At 35.7% G+C, this 21,323-nt stretch overlaps 1 protein-coding gene across 50 annotated transcripts in view; it reads right to left on the bottom strand.

Annotated features, from left to right (window-relative positions):
• Nucleotides 1–21,323, bottom strand: part of MBNL1 (muscleblind like splicing regulator 1) — a 222,835-nt gene that overhangs the window by 16,268 nt on the left and 185,244 nt on the right. For 20 of the 50 annotated variants that reach the window (XM_086390839.1, XM_086390806.1, XM_086390862.1 and 17 more), the window contains 4 exons: nt 14,093–14,293; nt 3,599–3,856; nt 2,356–2,409; nt 1,333–1,486 (listed from right to left, as the gene is read on the bottom strand). In XM_086390839.1, the coding sequence (XP_086246965.1) occupies nt 1,333–1,486; nt 2,356–2,409; nt 3,599–3,856; nt 14,093–14,293 (667 nt within the window). The remainder of the gene's footprint in view (nt 1–1,332; nt 1,487–2,355; nt 2,410–3,598; nt 3,857–14,092; nt 14,294–21,323) is intronic. The other 30 variants (XM_086390877.1, XM_086390980.1, XM_086391019.1 and 27 more) reach the window with 2 other exon arrangements.

Here is a 21,323-nt window from a genome sequence, read left to right as displayed (position 1 = left end):
ACTAAAGCAAAAAAAATTATTTCTGGAAATCTCTGAAAACATACATATGTTGAGAAAAAAATTTTAATTTTATAAAACTTAAAAGAAATGTGACTTTTCCTTCAGAGTACAACAAATACCCAAAGATCAAATGACTTAATTTCTATTCTAAAATGGACAAACTTCAACTTGATAGATACTATTTCATGAGTTCAAATATAACTTTATCTGTGGTGCTAGGGCAGGCTATTTCAATTAGTGGAATATTCTATTCTAGTTCATTGAATGTTACTACATATTCTACACATGGATGGCTAGTTTTCAAAGAGGCACTGTATAAAAAGCTGTACTTGGCAGTAAAACCTAATGAAATAATTTATTCTCACTATTAAAAAATAAATTATCACATTTCCTCATGGTATTTTGAACCTAATGTACTATAAATACTGTTAGCATAGTATAACATACTAATGGGTCTGGATCTTTGACATACACACCTAACCATAAATTAATCAATTTAATTAATAAAATTATTTTATTAACTGAATCTCTTAACACAAGGCAATTTTTAAGAAAGATTAAGAGATGAAGAGGAAAATAAGATTAGAGTCTCTGGTTACTTGAATTCTAGATTATAAGGAATGTAATATGTATTGTCTGAAGCAAATGAAGAGTAAGTAAAAGTAATAAATTTCCAGGTAATTAAGTGACTGATTATGTTTTTAAATTGTAAATCTTTGTGTATAGTTCTAGAGTATGTTTATGTTACTACGTTGAAATCAACTGAAACCAGAAATGTGTAACTCACTTATACATGTAAACTTCACCAGGTACTTAGGGCTACTTCAATATTAGCTCAGGAGCAACAGCTTTAAGTGATGTATACTGACTGGTACCAATAAGATTGGAACAGAGTCAGTTATTTATTCTCCACCTTGAAAACAAACAGGCTGAAAAATAAAAACCAAAACTGAAGTGTCATTTCATATAATTCAAATGAACTCTGGAATCATGAAGGCAAAGGGGTCTTACAGCAGGAAAGGGTCAAAAAATAGCTTGACAGACACATAACGGTGTTGAGGAAAGAGAAAAAAAAAAAGAGAACTCTATTTCATTTCAAATTACACAAATACAAATAAATATACAAAATATCACTGACTTCTCATCCATTTTTCATCAACCTAAAACTCTTAATTTTTAAGGAAAATCATAGGAGAGACCTGAGATAACTTTTCATCTTACCTTCCACCTGCTCTATGGCTAAAAACGACTAGGGGCGTGGCTTATCTGCTCTACCGACAGAAATCTACATGCATTATCAGATTTATTTATTAACAGACTCAAACGCCTTACCTGGTGGGAGAAATGCTGTATGCTGCTGTAACTGCATGTTGGCTAGAGCCTGTTGGTATTGGAAAATACCAGTGTTAAAGACTGCTGTGGCACCGTTGGTTTTTTCAAGAGCAGGCCTCTTTGGTAATGGGGGAAGTACAGCTTGAGGAATTCCCTGTTTAGTGAGTGAGTATAAAAAACAAATACCAGTAAAAAGAGAAAAAGAAAAAAGAAAAATCAGTTGAAGGCTAAAATTGTTAGGAAGCATGAGCAAGCAAGCAGCAGAGCACTTAACTACCCGAGGAAAAAAACATCCAATAAACAAAAATTTAAAGGGAAAAAAAAAAAGCAAGATAAAAGCTTTAAAGGAAGCATTATTTTTGTCTTGGAGAAAAACAATCCCACTAGTATGAGAGCACATGTTATAATGTGTTAAAGTGTTTTAAGTCCCATAATGCTTCAGGCTTTCTGGGAGAAGCCGTTGATTTGGGAAAAGAAGAAAAGCTGCACTGCGAGCTCCATGAGGATTGACAAGTATAAGCAATGTTAATAGTTAATTGTACGAAGTGACCGAAACTGGTAAAATAAACCCAGTCCCACTCTGCCCCCCTCCCCACATCTACCTAAACATGCACATGTCCCAGAGCATGCAAGTTTTTTTTTTTTTCTTAAAACACTGAACTATAAATATTAAAAAGTCAATAATTCTATCACTAAAGCCATGCTAACCAAACAGGTACATAAATATACAGTCCAAAAATACATTTTTAATGTCCTTCAAATACTTCATTAGAACATTCTACAATGTAGTTAAACTGAATGTGGGCTGCTGGGTTTTTGGATTCTTTCATTGTACCACATCTGTCCAGGGACTTGTTTACAGTCTTTCCACTAATTTTGTCAGGAAACCACACTCAGTTTTCATTGTACTTTACAACTTTATAACAGAAAAAGGAATATATATATTTAAATTGATTAAAAAAAAAAAAACTTGTATCTACAATAAAGCTACATGCCAAGCTAAAAGGTGAAAGGTCATAGTACCAGGTCAAAGGTTGCCTCGAGGGGTCGCTTCAGTGATTTGACAGCCGACTGAGTCTTAATTAGCAGGCAGCGAGCACATGATGGCAATGGGCCAGTGGGGTTCAAGCGCATTAACATAAACAGCAAGCAGAGGTGCATCATGGGGGCAGCAGTGCATTTTTGGGTAGGTGAGAAAAAACAAATAAAAAAACAAATCATCGGAATGCCATATACAACGAATAACAAGACTAAGCATGCACAATAAAGGCACTACTGAGTTGTTATTGGGAGGATAACTCCTCTTCGTAGTTAATTACAAACAAGATACTCTAACAGAAAAAAAAAAAAAAAAAAGAAGAGTGGAAGGAAGAGAAGAGGAGAGAGTCTGCCTTCTGTATTTTTGCTCAAGTATCCATAAACAAACACAGAAAAGACCTCTCCGTAACTATCTGACTGTGCTACGAAATACCACACAGTGTTCTTTTTCATGAATAATTTAACAATTAAGTCATATATTTATGTAAAAAAAAAAAGGACAACATTAAAACAGCTAAGCAAAGAACAAAAATGGACTCATTAAAATCAGCTATTAGATCACGTTAAAATTTACCTTCATTATATAGTTTAGTATCTGTTCTAAATGATCCATTTCTAACTCTTCCTTCAGTACTGCTTTCTCCTTTCTATGTAATGGCATATGCAAACTTCTCTGGTTTTACAGTTCTGTTTATGCCACAATATAGTTCAAGAGAATCTAGATAAGCAAACTGCTCAACATCATGTATTGAATTCTTAAAACAGTTTTGTTGAAGCAATTCTCCTAAATAGTTTCAGATTTTGTTATGGTTAAAGCAAGATAAATGTAGAGAAGAGCCTTGATGTGCAGAAGAACACACCGAAGGAAAACAATGGCTGATTAGATAGCACACAGAAATAAGAGGATCAGAAATGGCAGTATCGTTAAACCGAAAAGGAGACAGGTGTTCTGTACAAAGCAGAAATTTCAGAAACCCTACATCCAGAGTAAGACAGAGTATTAAAAATTAGGCCGAGGGTAGGAGCAATCTGAACCATTTGAGGAGTTACCCTCACTTCTCTGAATGGTCACTTCATTATGTATTGTCTGGGATACCTGAACAAACATATCTTCAGCAAAAAAAAAAAAAAAAATTTTAAAGGTTAATAAATGAATAGCTTGTTGTCAGATACAGCTGTTCACTGTTTTGTGACCGTTAACAAGGACTGAGCTAAGGTCTCTACTCACCATGGCAGCTGCAGTGGCTGCAGCCTGTGCTGCGGCAGCCTGGTTGACCTGGTATTGGGCAGCCTTGATCTTGGCTTGCAGATGTGCGGGAGGATGGAAGTATTTGCACTTTTCCCGAGAGCATCTCCCTTTGATGTAATCCATACACACGGTGACTGTGTTGTCATTGGTGTCAATCATTGTGCTGTCAGCAGGATGGGCAAACCGACAATCATTTTCTCCTCTGTTGCAATTGCCTCGCTGGTACTCTCGACATACCTATGGGGTCATAAAGTGCACGAAGGTCAGTCAATATGGACAAGTAGAAACTTTCTCAAGATTTAAAGTGCAAGAGTGGTGACAGAAGGCTACAGGTGAAAGGGGGAAAGAATTTGCAAAGGAACCACAAAATAACTTGAAAACTGTGTGTGTGTGTTAGTCACTCAGTTGTGTCTGACTCTTTGCAACCCCATGGGCTGTAGCCTGCCAGGCTTCTCTGTCCATGGAATTCTCCAGGCAAGAATACTGGAATGGATTGCCATTGCCTCCTCCAGAGAAACTTCCCGACCCAGGGATTGAACTCTGGTCTCCTTCCTCACAGGCATATTCTTTACCATTTGAGCTACAGGGAAATTGTAGTATACTAATTACAGCCCCATTTCAATAAAATGTCCATTAGGAAGAAAATGCACTTAAGATACTAACTATGGTAAAACATCTAATTTAAATAAAGTTGATATACTTATTTATTGTTGTTGTTCAATCGCTTAGTTGTTTCTGACTCTTTTGTGACCCCATGGACTGTAGCTCACCAGGCTCCTCTGCCCATGGGACTCTCCAGACAAGAGTATTGGAGTAGGTTGCCATTTCCTTCTCCAGGGGATTTTCCCAACCCAGGAACTGAACCTGCAACTCCTACATTGCAGGTGGATTCTTTACTGCTGAGCCATCATGGAAGGCCACACTTACTCATTACTAAGGAGGAAACAGTAACTCTGTAGTGAAGAACTCTATAGACACCCACTTAACCAAACAAAGTTAATATCACCAGTAATAAAGACATAATGATACCACATATTTACTGATATGATGCACTTAAAAAAGGTTACAACATCACATTTGTTGTATTATTGCTGAGAATGCATAACCTGAATTTAATCATGACAATACATTAAACAAACTAAAACGGTAGGATGTTTTACAAAATGACTCATCAGTACTCTCCCAAAGTGTCAAGGTCATGAAAGACAAAGACTGAGATACTGTTACAGACTGAAGGATCCTGATTCAGAGGAAGGATATTGGGAGCACAATGGATGAAATTTGATTAAGGTCTGTAGATTGGTTAATAGCAGCATATCAATGCTAATTTTCTGGTTTTGTAAGCGGTAACATGGTTATGTAAGCTGTCAATATTTAGGTAAGCTGGGTGAAGGAGATGTAGGAATTCAGTTCTATTTTTGCAAATTTTACGCTAATCAGAAATAATTTAAAAGTGAAAGTGTAAAAAGTAAAATGATAGCTTTTTTATAAAATGTTTCTAAGAGCTATATTTTTGATCATTAGAGATTCACCAGGTAGTAATGTAAAGCAGATGCAAAGGATTCGTTCTTGTTATTTGTTTGTTTTATATCTATTAATTTTGGATGGGGTCCCTGGAGAAAAGGTGAAAATGGATTATTTTTCACCCATTTGCTTGATTCAGACCTCTTACTATTAAAGGTTGTTGGGGATTTCCCAGGTGGCACAGTGGTAAAGAATCTGCCTGCCAATTCAGGAGATGTGGGTTTAATCCGTGGGTCAGGAAGATCCCGTGGAGTAGGAAGTGGCAACCCACTCCCGTATCCTTGCCTGGAAAATTCCATGGACAGAGGAGCCTGTTGGGCTACAGTCCATGGGGTTGCAAAGTGTTGGATACGACTGAGCACACACTTTATAGCTCTTTTCAAAAAGTTGCCAGCACTTTCATTCAGGAAAGTTTGACCTTTTTACCACAAGAGGGCCACCTAAACACAAAAAGTCCTTGTGATATTTTTATGCTCTTGTTACTTCATGCTTTAAGGATGTTTCCTTTTTGTTTTTCACAAATCTTTAACAAACTGAGCAGATACAGTCCCTGAACACTCTATTTTGGAATTCATGAAGAAAAAAAAAAAGGCGAACTCTGCTATGGTTTAAAAAACAAAGATTTTCTTGGATTTAAGTACATAAAATGATTACATTCAATTCTAGGCGTTTCTCCCTTTTATATCCATATCCCATTATTGAGGAAAATGATTCCTTTTAAAAAGGCCTCTATAATTTGTATCATGCTACATGTTAAAAAAAGAGCATCTTGTACTTTTTAGAAACCTCAAGCTAAAGCAATGCATCTTATCTACATAGCCGAGTCAACTCTACTCATCACTTCAATTTATATAATTTTAAAAAAGTATTAAATAATTACTCTGTGCAAAATACTCCGAGAAATATTAGGAGTAAAAGATGACTTAGAAAGTTACAAAAGATGCTCCTTTTTTTAATCATTACATTTATCTTCTTGAATAGAAGAAAACAAGGATATTGAAAGGATATTGAGGAGTTTATAATTTGAAAAGCAAACGTGGTTAAGCTGTTATCCGGAATTCTTGTCCTCCACTCTCACTGAGCATGCAATCAAGCTGTGCCGCTTTCTAAATCACAAATCCCCACTTACTAAATTAGACTTCTCAAAATACGAGGAGATTTTAAATACGGATTAAATACGGATAAAAACTTTTCATGTATATATGTAAAACTTATGCATAAGCAAAAAGGCCACTTTTCTGTTTAAAAAATCTACGTCAATTCAGCCTCATTCAACAGGAAACTGTTGTTCGGACACTACTGCTGTTAGCTTTTCAGTAATTTTTGCTTTCTCGAATATGCTCACAAAGAATCTGCCGGCAGCTGAACCAACACTCTTTTCCAATTTCTCTTACTCTGCCACAATGACAAGAAATAACATCTAAAGGTAGTCTATCTGCAGGAGCCTGAATAACTACTAAAATCAAAGATTTGTTATTTTCCAAAAGCAATTACACCAGTGTTTGTGCCAGAAATTTGAGCAACAGTCCCCCAAAATAAAACCTGAATGCTGGGCTGATTTTGACTTTTTATTTCTCGGTCTGTCTCAATGTTCTTTTTATTTTTAGGAATATGAACTTACCATCAGGTTGCATAAAGATGGTCATTCTAAGACCTCTTCTGGTCCCTGTCCATTTGCTTTATACATGTGTATATGTGTGTTTTGTATAAGTTAGTATGTGTCTTTTGTATAAGTTAATAACTGGTTTAGTACAATTTTGTACTCTTTACAGTCTTGCAGGATTCATTTACGGAGAATTCTAAAAAACACTTAAGCAGAGTTGATAACTCGCAGTCAGCTTAGAATCTTGTCCTAAAGTGACTGTTTCACTTTTTTTTTTTTTTAATCCAGCTTAATGTTTCTCCTGACAAGAGAAACAGAACAGAAGAAATACACTGAAATAGCTTTTCTCCAATTATTCTTGCCTTTGAAAAAATATAAAGAAGAAACAGAAAATCTCTTGTGTAAACTTGTACTGGTGCGAGCCACAAGGCCAGGGGGCCTAGAGAATGTTGCCAAGCTTTAGATGTACATCTGGCTTGCTGAAGACCTATCTGAACAGAACAAACCTCCCAGAGCTTTTCACACAGATTTTTCTCTAATAATCAATACATCTCATTTCTAAATAAAATTTTTCATTAAAAATAAAATGAGATCTGTTTCTTGACTGATGAATATGAGTTTGGCCTGGTTTCTCTGATAAACTCGAGAAACTGTAGGGTGTGCTGCTCCCTCAAAGAAATATCTTAGTCTGGTACTGCATTTGCAAATTCTAGTTGACAGACAACATTTCAACAAATTTAACCATCCAACTCAAATCAGGATAAGAAGTTGCACAATTTACCATATAGAGAATTTGCAACAAAGAAGATTAAATTTGAAAATCCTAACAATGTTATGGCCCTCTTTGCTATTTGCATCTAATCTTCTGCACGAATGTATTTTTCAAATAGTTGTAATTAGAGTTTGGTTATTACCTGCTGATCTGTTATTGCTTGCTGATGTATGTAAACATTCTTTTTGCCATTTTACTAGTGTCCACAGTGATCATTTTTGCTGACTGAATCAAATTCCATCAAATAGATATGCACAATCTAAGTAATTCTTTCAGAGAACATCTAGATTATTTTGAATATTTCCATACTACAAATAATGTTGCAAAGACTATTTTCAAGACACACCAAAAAAATCATTCTATAAGGATGAATATGTAGAAATGGTATTAGTGGGTCAACAAACATAACTACTTTTACAATTTGATAAGTGGTTTCAAACCTACATGAAAATAATTCCATCTACTAGCTAATGTCCTTCAATCAAAAAGAATGTTTGTAAGTGTTAACATAGATTTACTTTCGAAATCACGTAAGTTTTGTAAACTTTCATACAAAAAGGTTAAGAAGTTACTTTCATAGTAAAAATCATCACTTTGATAAAAATATTTACTGAAAACATTAAAGTAGTAAATTTCATTTCCAGAAAAACATCTTTGGCTAATAAACTTTAAATAATCAAAAGGAAAAGCAATTAGAAAAACTTCCGAAGGAAATCTATGTTAATTCTACATAAACCTTCTTTGTTAATTAAATAGCAGTGGTAGTCTGCAAAGAGAACAGAGTCTGAAAACAGAAATTTGGGGTTCTATCTAGTATTTATATTTACTAGTTATGGAATCATGAATACTGAAAAAAAATAATACATAGCTTAAAACATACTATATAAATCTGATTAAAATAAACAGTTCTGTTATGTGATCTCAATTTTTTATAAACATGACAAACATATTTCAAATCAGTCAAAATAATAATAGGTTGTAAGAAATGAAAGTGTTAGTCACTCAGTTGTGTCTGACTCTTTTGCAACCCCATGGACTATTGCCTGCTAGGCTCCTCTGTCCATGGGATTTCCCAGGCAAGAATACTGGAGTGGGTTGCCATTTCCTCCTCCAGGGGATTTTCCCAACCCAGGGATCAAACCCACGTCTCCTGCATTGGCAGGCGGGATTTTTTTTTTACTACCACTGAGCCACCAGGAAGGCCCAATTTAAGTCTAATGACTAATAATAAGGAGCTTAGTCAAAGATACATATATACCTGCTGTTCAACAGTAAGTATCATGGATATTTTATTTTCTATTAAATTTGAGCTAACACACACTTTAAAGCATAAATACTGAATAATCAATTATTTTATCAAAGAATCCATAGCATTATAGGTCATGAATATACAAATATGATGAAATTATCTATGTTTTCAAAAAGAATTCAAATATCCATATCTTAAAATTGTGATGATTAGGGGAAATGATCTTAGTTAATTGTTTCCATAATTACATTCCCAAGATAAATGTCTAATGGTATGATATCTAGTTTCAGTTTGTTACCAGATAATTGAACAAACTTGGTCTACCTGAATCTCATTTTTTAAAAAAATGAAGAAAAAGACATCTATAATGCTACTCTAGAGGATTTCTGTTAAGATCAACAGGGACTTTTCTTTGAAATGTAAACGGTGAAATCCATGATTACTGCCATTAGCCAATGAAGACAAGCACATTTCTATAGATAATATAGCTAAGAATTTGTCATTTGATTTCAAGTAACTTAAAAGTAAAATCTGAATATATCAGAATGGCCAACTAAAGAAACAACTTCCAACTATATTGTTTCCAAAACAAAACTCAAACTAATTACAGATAGCACAGATTAGACGTTTTAACTGGGAACATGAGTTCACCATTTTAGAGTCTTATTACACTACATTATTAAGCCATTCTAAAGTCTTATTACAATTATTTTTTTAATTTAAACTTCATAGAACCATGTGCATTAAACTCTTAATATTTCTTGGTGATTTTCCAAAGAAATTAAAATATCACAGAAGCAGTAGCTAAATACTCGAGACAAAGACACAAAAGTAAAGTAATTATATCAATAAGGCTTTCTTGTATTATTAAAAGCATTTGCTTTTCTAATCTCATTTTGAAATGAGTGCAATAGATCATGACAAATCCATTAAATGCCTATAATGCTGTCATGGAGGCATCCTTTCACCATCACTTAAATCCACATTTAGCTTTAAATGCTTTTTTTGTGTGTGTAGTCAGTAAGTATCATATGTTTTTATACCTATATGAAAAAAGCCACTAGACTCTTCTGTATCAGTAAGTAGTGGAAGCATTCAGTATCCAGCGGCCTGAATTAGAAACTCATGTCATGATTGCCTCAGTAGAATAAAACTTTGAGCACGTGAATACATTATTTTGAAACAACTCCAACTGAAAATATCAGAAGCCGAGTAGTTTGGCCACCTTGCTGGAATATGTCATATAGACTATTAATATAAAAATAATACAGTTAACCTAATGGCAATCTAATGTCTCCATCAGCATATGAAGTATGTGGCCACTGGTTTGTTCTGTTTTATTAATGCTGTTATGTGGTATAAATTGCCCCCAAAATCATCACTGTTTACTTAAAATATTTCATTATGCTGTACCACGGTGTTCTCAGCAACTTCACAAAATACAGAATGCTAAATGCATTTGAGGAGACAGATTTTTAATCCAGAATCACAAGTAACTACATGAGGTAAGTGATAAAAAAGTTACTGCTTAAATAACAGGTGCTCACATCCCCTGAATGGAATTTTATAAACCATTTGTATTTACAATCACCCAGATCATCTGTGAAAAGAATTTGAGATCCCCATTGGAGATCCACCAAATCAGTCCGTGGGGATGAGGCCCCACACTTAAAAACAATTTTTTATGTTTTAATTTTTGGTTGTGCCTTGTGGCTTGCAGGATCTTAGTTCCCTGAGCAGGAATTGAACCTGCACCCTCCTCAGTGAAAGCCCAAGTCCTAACCACTGGATCTCCAGAGAATTCCCAGGCTTTCCATTTTTAACAATCATCGCAAGTGATTCTCATCACATTAAAGCTTGAAACTATTGCTCTAGGACTAGGGGCATGAACAGGATGCCTTATTATGTAGTTGGAATGTTCAAAATGTAAACATGTTCCCAAGGATAATGCCAACAATGTTAAAAATGTGTCATGTTTTATCTCCTCTGGTAGATTACCCTAAGCTCTGAATAAGGGCATGGACTAATTAATTGATTAACTAGTTGATTGACTCATTTATTCCTTCATCGAACAAGTTACTAGGCATAATTTATGAGCCTGGCACTATTCTGGGACCTTTTATTGTTACAAAACAGTAGGCAACCTTTGATGCCTCAAGATATTCCTCACAACAGCTTTTACTTGAATATTTCAAGTTCTTCATTGGATATTGCTGAATAAAGGAGAGAATAAATGCATTCATGGATCCTTTTTGCACCATAAAAAAATTATTGTGTATCTTGAAAATAAACAGTTCCCTTAATTACCAACTCTTTGTAGTAAAGCAGATATGACTAAAAACCTCAGTCCTTTCTAGTACGTACAGATTTTAACAATTGTTAAAATAATCACTGAAAATAACTGCCACTCAGAAATTACACAAAGGCACCCCAAGGTCACAAAATGGAATTTTTTAAAAGCCTCATTTCAGTGACCAATATTTAAGAGGTTTGCTCCTCTTTAGAGAAAACTGATTTTACACCATAGAGAGTATGCAGCTGCAAAGTCTTTTAAAAGATATCCAACAAAGAATGGATAATATGGATAGTGATAGGAAACTTATGCATGTGTGGATATATATACACACACACACATAAATAACCTTTTCAGTAATTTGTGGTTGGCATTAAATGCAAGAAAATGATCTAAATTTCACCTTACTGGAGGTGATCGTAGAGATTATCTGGTATAATCTCCTAGTTTAATACGTGTGAAATATGACACTTAGGGGGAAAAAAACTTGACCTATGCTTACTCAATTAGCAACATCACCAGCACTAATCCTTGGGTTCCTCTTTTTCAATTTTTTGTAGTATCAACATTTTTGTAGCATCACATTGGGTGCTATATGTTAGTTCTTCTAAAAAAAAGAATCAGAAGGGTGATAATCTATGGTGTTTTTAACTTCATTTCCTATTTTGTAGTAAAAAGAGAAAAGGAAGTGGCAAGAAGAACTGGCCGGTATTTTAACTGATTCAAAATTTGTTCACCTCAAAAGTAACTCAAAAATTCTAAAATGTACTTGGGAGTTCCATGAGCTAAAAATCAAGCACAGATTTAAATCCCAAACAACTAAATGTGTAAATAAGTGCCAGCGCTTACTACCATGTCTCTTAGACCCCAAGATATGGTGTAATGAGCATGAGAGGAAAGAGCCTGAAGACAGGAGTGTCTAAAATCACAAAGCCAAGGAGAAAGATGTGCCCCTTAGCATCACACTGCAATATCCTAACAGGTTGTAACTGTGACCCTGAATCAGATCCTGTGAATGAGAATAAGATAGGAAGCTGCCCTACTATCAGGCACTGAGATAAGTGGAATTCAGGTTAAAAGGAAATGACAGTCATTACAACAGGAGCCATTTGTTGTGACTACTAGAAAGGAAGACAGAAAAAAAATACTTGCAATAGCTCCTTGCAAAAGAAAAACAAAACCAAATGAAAGACGGAAGTCTTCATTTTAACTGAACATCATGCAGAATATAACCAATTACAGTCTACCTAAAATTGTGGAAGAATTAGTTTAAAAGAGTTCTGAATACACAATCAGCCTTTTAAAAAGGTTCCTTGAAAAAGAGTTAAATAGAGACAATCTCAGTTTTAATCTCCTATTAAAAATTAATTCAATCAAGTTCATCTCAGACTGCCTATTTGGTTCCCATTAAACAATCAAGAACCTTAAGATATGCTTCTGAAAGGTTGCGGGGGAGGGATTCATACATTGAGCATCTAATAAATTTTAAATATTTAAAACTTTCTAAATTTGCTCCTAAATTTCTCTGCAAACAGCGTTAGTTATTAATGAGCAAGAACAACTATGCAATGACAAACCACCCACAAGTCAAGGTTTTATCTCTAGCACACAGCAGGGCCTTGGTCCACAGAGGGCATGAAATCAGGTCTCAACATCCTTCCTGAGTCCTCCTTATGGAACTCCTGTAACTAGGAGCTTTTTCCAGCATGTTCAATGAAAGGTTAAAAATAAGCCTAAAACAAACAAACAAACAAAAACTCTAAAGGGAACACACAAGCCCAAATTTCCTGCCTCTTGTTTGTACCATCACTTGTATGGGAAGGGGAGTAATAACAATGTTTAAAATTCTGGTATCATGCCCTACCAGAAGATCCTACCCATGTGACCTTGAATAAGTCACGTTACATCTCTCTCAAGTTTATTGCCTTGTTAAATGGAGTTAACGATAGTATCTTTCTCATAAGATGGCTTTGAGGATTAAATGTGTGTTGCACATGGAGGGGTAATGCTATGGCTGGTAGAGAGTAAATATCCAGTAATTATCAACTATTGCTACTATCATCAGAAAGGTGGTGGCAGTTATAAATACTCTGAAATCTGAGATCCTCTGGAATGCATGCAATGAAACTTAATCAACAAGAAAGTGGTATTTATTAAATAAATTCCTGCTAAACCGATAAACTATTAGTGTCAATTATGTTCACACAATGGCCTTGTTTTGCCATTTTCTCGTAATTAAGACATGCAAAACTTCTAGTACTAAATATTGCCTCATCCTAACCAGAGAAAAGAGGAAAAGCTCATTTTTTCTTTATTTGGATACCAAAGCCAGATTTGAGAGCTTCAGTGTACAGTAATGCTGCCATTTTTCCCAGAGTTTACCAAGTCTACTAATTTACAGTCAAGTTGAAATTCTCAACTACTTCAATATAATATTATATCTTTAATTTCTTTTTCACGCAGCAACAGCAAAGCACATACATCAGATCATCCTTGACTCGAAGACAGACTATCACCCAATCTGCAATTAAAAATTTATCAGCACATTTCACAAAGAAAGGTGCCTTGTCATTCCTGTTGAAACATTGTGAGGGTTATAAGGAAACTTAACAATAAAAAAATTTTAAACACTTTGTATGTAGTAACTTAATAACAAGTTCATTCAGGGGATTGACAGAATTTGTTAATACCAACAGTAACAAGAAACATTTAGGAAGCTAAGTCTAACTCTTTGAGATAAAATCGTTTCTCCATTTTGAACATAAGAAAACTGAGGCCCAACCAAGTAAAAAGCAGTCTGATCCCAGAGTCCAAGTTCTTATCCACTTTTCCACATATGGATGTTGTGGCTTCTATAAATGTTACTTTCATGAAATACAGCATATCTATATTCTAGCAAAATGCTCCAAACACTGAACCAAAATCTCTGAATTATCTTTTAACCTTTATAGCCATTGAAGAAAAAAAACAAAAAACAAAGAGCACATTATGAATTTTAGAATGGAACACATAAAAATACCCGTGACTCCTACCTCAAGTCTGTCTGTCCGCATTAATTTCTGTGCAGCAGCTGCAGCAGCTGCAGGTACAGGGACCCCAGGGTTCCCTGTAACCAACATTGGTGCAGTCGGTAAGATCTCTGCTGGAACCAGGCTTGGGGAAACAGGTCCCAGGTAGGGATTAAAGGCTGCTGATGCATTGGTAGCTAAGCTTGGTGCAACTGAAAACATTGGCTGAAAAATAAAATATAAGGTAAAATTCAATAGGCAGGTCTTGGTTCAAAGTCGATATCCTGCATCATATAGCTATCCTCCACCCATGCATCCATCCATCCTTCCATCCTTCCATGCATCCATCCATAATCCATTCTTCCTCTGCTCCCTTCCTCCCTCCCCCTCCCTCTCTCCACTTAACTGTACATTTATTAACTCTCATTTAGATTAAGAACGTTTCTTAAATAAGCATTCATCAAATCAATGTTTCTCTAAAATATAATGGGTAATTTATCTAGGAAATTTTCCACTGGGATTTTGAAGCTTGGGGTCTACAATACTTGCAATTGCTTTTTTGAAAAATAGCTCAACCATTCAATACAGCAACTTCTTGTAGTTACCTAAACTCCACCTTTGTCCTGATTTAATCCTAGATACTTGTCTAAGAAAATACATTTCATAATTGCTATGTCAGATGTACCTGAAAGATTTGTTTACAACTGTTAATAGGCTGCAAGTGTCTTATCATCTAGAATAAATAAAGCAGAACTCCCAGTGGATAACAGAGTCTCACAGTCAATGTAAACTGTGAATAAATCTCAGGATATATGAAAGGTGATGATGACACCATTTCTTTTGAGCACATAAGATAAAGTGTTTGGCCTATGTATTTGTTGTAGGTTTTCCTGGGGAAATAGATGTTCCACCAGCTTCTTATTCCTTTGTGAGAGACTTTACAACAGATTCAGCTTACTATGAAGAAATGAAGTCTGAAAAGAATACTCCCAAAGAAGTACATTATGATTATTCAAGGAAATACATATAGTAACACTGAATAAATGCTATAAGATAGATTTTTCTGCCAGAAATGCTTTCATGAATATATGACGATGGTTTCCACTTGTTGATATGAAAATCTGTATGTCAGGAAATATATCTGTTCTTGAGTAAAATTAAATAATTTACCTTAAATTTACTTTAACAATGTGCTTTTTCATTTTCAAAGCATAACCTAGTACAATTTTCCACCTTGCTGCTGCTGCTGCTAAGTCGCTTCAGTCGTATCCGACTCTGTGCGACCCCATAGACGGCAGCCCACTAGGCTCCTCTGTCCCTGGGATTCTCCAGGCAAGAATACTGGAGTGGGTTGCCATTTCCTTCCCCAATGCATGAAAGTAAAAAGTGAAAGTGAAGTCACTCAGTCATGTCTGACTCTTAGCGACCCCATGGACTGCAGCCTACCAGGCTCCTCCGTCCATGGGATTTTCCAGGCAAGAGTACTGGAGTGGGTTGCCATTGCCTTCTCCAATTTTCCACCTTACTGGTGGTATATTTTCAACCTCCTAAGTCAATGGAGTTTTCATTCTGGATGTTTAATCTATGTGTAATAATAATATTTGTTTCAAAAACAGAAAAACAAATGGACAAAATGGATCCTATTCTTTAAGGTAATATTCAACAGTTTGTTATCTTTACCCTGCAGTAAGGAACAGAATCATAGAAAGTTTCTTTAGAAAGAAAGGGACATGAGAATGTAGATAATTCTTCCCTCTGATAGGAAGAAGAAGTCAGATGATCCAAGAGTTTACTTAGTACTCAAGGGAAAAAGAGTTTTATGCAATCAAGATATATATGTTACAGAAATAATTTTTATAACTCAGAAATATCTTAAAAAATAAAATAAACTCTTTATCTATTTTGGCTCTGACTCCTGTATTTAGAAGAGTACCACAGAATTCAAGTATTCCTTTTTTCTTAAGGCAGTGGTTCTCAATTATGGGTGATTGTTATCTCACAGGGAATATTTTGCAACAGCAGGGGATATTTTTGGTTGTCACAGCTGGGGGGCACTATTGCATCTAATGAAGAGAGGCAAATAATGCTGGTAAGTATCCTACATCACATAGAAAAGCCCCTCATAACATAGCCTCATCTGGCCTAAATGTCAATAGTGCTGGGGTTGAAAATCTCTGACCACCTTCTCTTGTTGTCACAAATTGTTTTAGGACAACATGTTTGCAGCTATCATATACAGTCTTAAGCACAAGATCGTGTAATAGAGAAAAGTTAATACAACTTCTGATCCACTTGGGAGAAGAAAAAGTATATCATAGAGTCCACAGACACTTTCAAATTAAAATAATTATGCCTCCCAATGTGTTGGTCTGAATGCCATGGTGAGCTGCCCCGTCAGGTTGATGGCTCTTGATGAAACAGCCTAAAGTAATACTTCTAGTTCCCAGTTCCATCTCTGCCTAAGGCAGCTACCCACTAACAACAGAAAACTGTGGGAGTCCCAGATATTAACAATCAATAACCTGTCAGAAATGGGGGCCCAGAGCAATCTCTCAAGTCCATCAACAGCTACTTATTCAAATAGCAGTTGATTTGATGTTCTCCACTGACTATTGGCTGCCAAGGCAGCAGCAAGACAAGAGTTTAGCTGTACAATAAATACATGTTCAACTTGGGTCTCTATTCAGAATTATTCAGATTAAACTTATACCATTACGTACTATCAAATGCAATACGTGACATTTTCAGCCACATGCAGACCAGCACTCTAATTTCTCTCTTATATATTTAAGAATTATAAGTAATTTAGCATAGTAGACTAAAAAACTAGTTTAGAATATGGAGAACAGAAGCCAGTCAATATTAATTCTTGCCATGAATTAATATGCATTTCCAGAGAGGGTATTTTAAATGTAAACTTCAGAAAGTAATTGAGATGTTTATGTCACTTTGCACAATCTACTAAAATTATTTAGAAGCAGAGGTCAAACTGGCAAACTCATCTAGAGGGAAGAAAGCATTCTTAAAAATTTTAAGAAAATAAGATCAGTGGCCAATAAAATTCAGCTTTGTTAAATATCATTGAGTAAAACATTTATAATCTGCAATACATATAAAATAGCAGTTCCATATTACAGATAAAAGAATACTTTCATTAGATAAAAATACTGATCTTACTAACTGGCAACATTTTTTCCACTGGATTGTCTCTATAGAGTTGTCACATGAATTGACTTTCTGACAATTCAGCAAATGTTAAAAACTTTAGGGCACTGTCCCCAAGTAAAATCAGTAGCAGCTTTCAAAATTCTAAAACATCAACTATGCAGCAAGCATTATCTCAAATTGCTCCCTCTCCAGATAAGTAGCATTATTTGCTAAACAGGCAGACAATAAATAAAAATAGCTCTATACTTTGAAATTTGATTCCAAAAGTTGTCCCCAAAACATCCCCATCAAAGCGCAACATCCCTTCATTTCTTCTGAGCTTTTGTAAATTCGTTATATCTCTTCTTAAGAAGCACCTTGCTGGAGGTAGGTCATTGCTGGCCCCATCAGAGGGCCCTAATCAGACTAGTGAAGCGCCTGAACTGTGGCACTGCCACTTCTCTATTACAAAAGCCATCCTGCAGAGTTCAGCAGAATCGCAAAGACTGATATTAATGCAATGGTATTATCAAGTAGCATCCTATTTTCTCCTAGGTATACACAGAAAAATGTATAATTATGTAACTGGCGCATTTGATCCTGACTACATCCTTGTAATAATGATTTACAGATATCTTTGTTCCCAAAAGGCATAAAGAAGGTTGCTTTATGATTGCCTTTTTTGCCAGTGAACACCCTCAGCAGAGAAAAACAAACTGCAATCTTACTAATGCTGGTGCATTTATAGGCTAATCATTTGTTTGTTTTAAATGAGACATTTGATTCCATTAAAGGTAATCAGGCTTTATTATGAATGAAAACATTATTCAATTTCACTTTAGGACCCTAGTTAAATGTGTGCAAACATGATTATTACAGTAATTCTATTTATTGTGTGCCAGGTATTGTGCTAAGTGCTTTACATGTGTTATTATATTTAATCCTCATAATAGTAGAAAATAAATTCCCTGGAGCAAACAAAAGCAAAACCTCTACTGCTTCTATGTCAAGGAGGAGGGGAGACACATTTAGTTCACTGTTAAGTCCCCAGAACTGAAAATGATGTCTGGTATACAATAGGCATTCAATAAATACACACTGAATAAGTTATTTGAATGAAAGAATGAATGAAAGGGTGAATAAATTACAGCCTTATCAAGTGTATATTATTAGTTCCATTTAGCAAGTAAGAAAAAGGGTTCACAGAGACTATGTGCATATGGTCACAAATGAGTGCATGAAGACCTATGACTTGCACATCAGTGTGTTTGATTCCAGGTGGTTCTAGAACCAGTGGTTCTCAATGTTGGCTGTCCAACAGAATCACCTGGACAACTTGAAGCCCAGAATGCCCTGGTTAAATAAACTCTCCATTCATCAGAGTTTTCTAGGCAACAGGATTTTTTTAAGCTCCTGGGGAGGTCCAATTCCATATACTATGCAGTCTCCTACTATTTAAAAACAGAAATGGGTCCAGTTTTCAGATTCTATATGAGGTCTCTAAGAACACATGTTTCCTTATGGCTCCCTGCTTTTGAACATGGGTTTCCCTCCACAACAGAGGCTGATCCTGCCAAGCCCAAATGCTTAATAACTAATTAGGCTTCAAGAATCAGGACTCTTTTGGTGTTTGTCCTGATTCATCCACAGCTCCAACTATGAAAGGAATTTTCCTACCCTCAGTTCCTAGGTAACTCTTCATCACTAGAATCCAGTACTGATCACTTAGTGTGTTTACTTAACCATCTTTTCTACTTGGGCTGTCAGAGGGCAGTCTCACGCACTGTGCTTTGTCTACTAATATATCCAGCACTTGGCATCTATACACGTCTCTACAAATACTTGCTTAACAAATATATTTATGGATTTGCTGTTTTTCACTGCCACAAAAACTAACAAATACATTAAATATTTTCTAGTACACATATCTGAAAGTTTAAAAGGATTTAGTGTTTTCTCCCAATCTCAAATTTTAATCATTAATTTCTTTACTATGCTTGTTTAAAATTTATTTTATTTTCAATTGTCACTTTTTTTATATATTGAACTAAGCTTCATTAACATACTGTTACCAAGCTGTAATCTTGCAAATATCATGGGGGTCCTAATTTTTTAAACACTGTGTGAAACAGTGTTTGCATACAATATTTGCTATTTTTAATAAAATGGAGGGAGTATATAAAATAGATCATACATAATCAGTATGTTCTGGGATACAGAACAAATTTTAAGTCAAGAGTTTTCTAGATTTTATGGTATGTGTGCGTGTGTCTGTTTGTAAAGATCAAACTTTTAAGCAGGGAAAAACAAAGCTTTTAAAAAAATTAACAGCTCACAATCAAGGTGCATAAAGCCATGTTTCTGGGTAGGTACAATCCTGTACAAAAGCTATAAACAGTCTCTGTAAACAGTTATTTTGCATATAAACACAGAGCCAAAAGCTAATGGGAATTATCAACAAATTCACATCACAGCGTATTTTTTTCTAAGAAGGTAGCACATGACTGGAATAAAATGAGAAATATTGTTTTAAACCCCGCTTCTAGACTGACTTGCTGACTGGGCAAATCATATGACCACTTCCTTTATTCTGAATTTCACATTATCCTTCAAGCGAGTTCTCCTGAAGTAATAAATACTTAAAAGAACAGACTCAATTCTAGTCCTCCACACAGAAAGGTATTAACAAACACGGGCTGGTGCCTAAGATTCTGGGCCCATTCTCAAGCTGCTTGAAGAAGCAGAGGCTCCTTGACAGAATCAGGCAGTAAGACGGGCAGGTTGGATGCAATAAGGCTCAGGGTGACTGACCCGGAAACATTTTACCAGAAGTACTTGGGGATAAAGTAGCCTTATCTCAACCACTAGTTGGATAATCTAGAAAATAAAGCACTAAAAAACAATTTAAGAATTTCCAGGTGTTCCTGGAAGTGTGACAAATGACAATTTCAAAGCTTTGAGCAACCAACTGACAAAAAATGCTTGGACATGAAGTGACAGCAAAGGCAAAGTTTTGCTGTCAGGAGCAGCAAAGGAGCTTCTAAGACTTTAGCTAAATCCAGTAACTCTGAATTTCTCTGTCCTTAAGAAGCAATAGTTAGAACTGGACATGGAACAACAGACTGGTTCCAAATTGGAAAAGGAATATGTCAAGGCTGTATACTGTCACCCTGCTTATTCAACTTATATGCAGAGTACATCATACAAAATGCCAGGCTGGATGAAGCAAAAGCTGGAATCAAGATTGCTGAGAGAAATATCAATAACCTCAGATATGTAAATGATACCACCCTTATGGCAGAAAGTGAAGAACTAAAGAGCCTCTTGATAAAAGTGAAAGAGGAAAGTGAAAAGGCTGACTTAAAACTCAACATTCAGAAAACTAAGATCATGGCATCTGGCCCCATCACTTCATGGCAGATAGATGGAGAAACAATGGAAACAGTGACAGACTTTATTTTCTTGGGCTCCAAAATCACTGTAGATGGTGACTGCTGCCATGAAATTAAAAGATGCTTGCTCCTTGGAAAACATATGACCAACCTAGACAGCATATTAAAAAGCAGAGACATTACTTTGCCAACTAAGGTCCATCTAGTCAAGGCTATGGTTTTTCCAGTAGTCATGTATGGATGTGAGAGTTGAACTATAAATAAAGGTGAGCACCGAAGAATTGATGCTTTTGAACTGTGGGGTTGGAGAAGACTCTTGAGAGTCCTTTGGACTGCAAGGAGACACAACCAGCCAATCCTAAAAGAAATCAGTTCTGAATATTCATTGGAAGGACTGATGTTGAAGCTGAAACTCCAGTACTTTGGCCATCTGATGTGAAGAACTGACTCACTGGAAAAGACCCTGATGCTGGGAAAGATTGAAGGCAGGAGGAGAACGGGACAACAGAAGATAAAATGGTTGGACGGCATCACTGACTCGATGGATATGAATTTGAGTAAGTTCTGGGAGTTGGTGATAAGTTCTGGGAGTTGGTGATGGACGGGAGGCCTGGTGTGCTGCAGTCCATGGGGTCAAAAGGAGTTGGACATGACTGAGCGTCTGAACTGAACTGTATTGAGGTTACTTTGAATTCATGAAATGCATAGAGAATTCG

Source organism: Bos grunniens, chromosome 1 (assembly GCF_055505025.1).
Source record: "Bos grunniens cultivar Pamir isolate PY7600 chromosome 1, Bosgru_T2T1.0, whole genome shotgun sequence".
NCBI lineage: Eukaryota > Metazoa > Chordata > Mammalia > Artiodactyla > Bovidae > Bos > Bos grunniens.
Note: the sequence above shows the minus strand (reverse complement) of the source record. Positions and strands in the feature narration are given on the sequence as shown.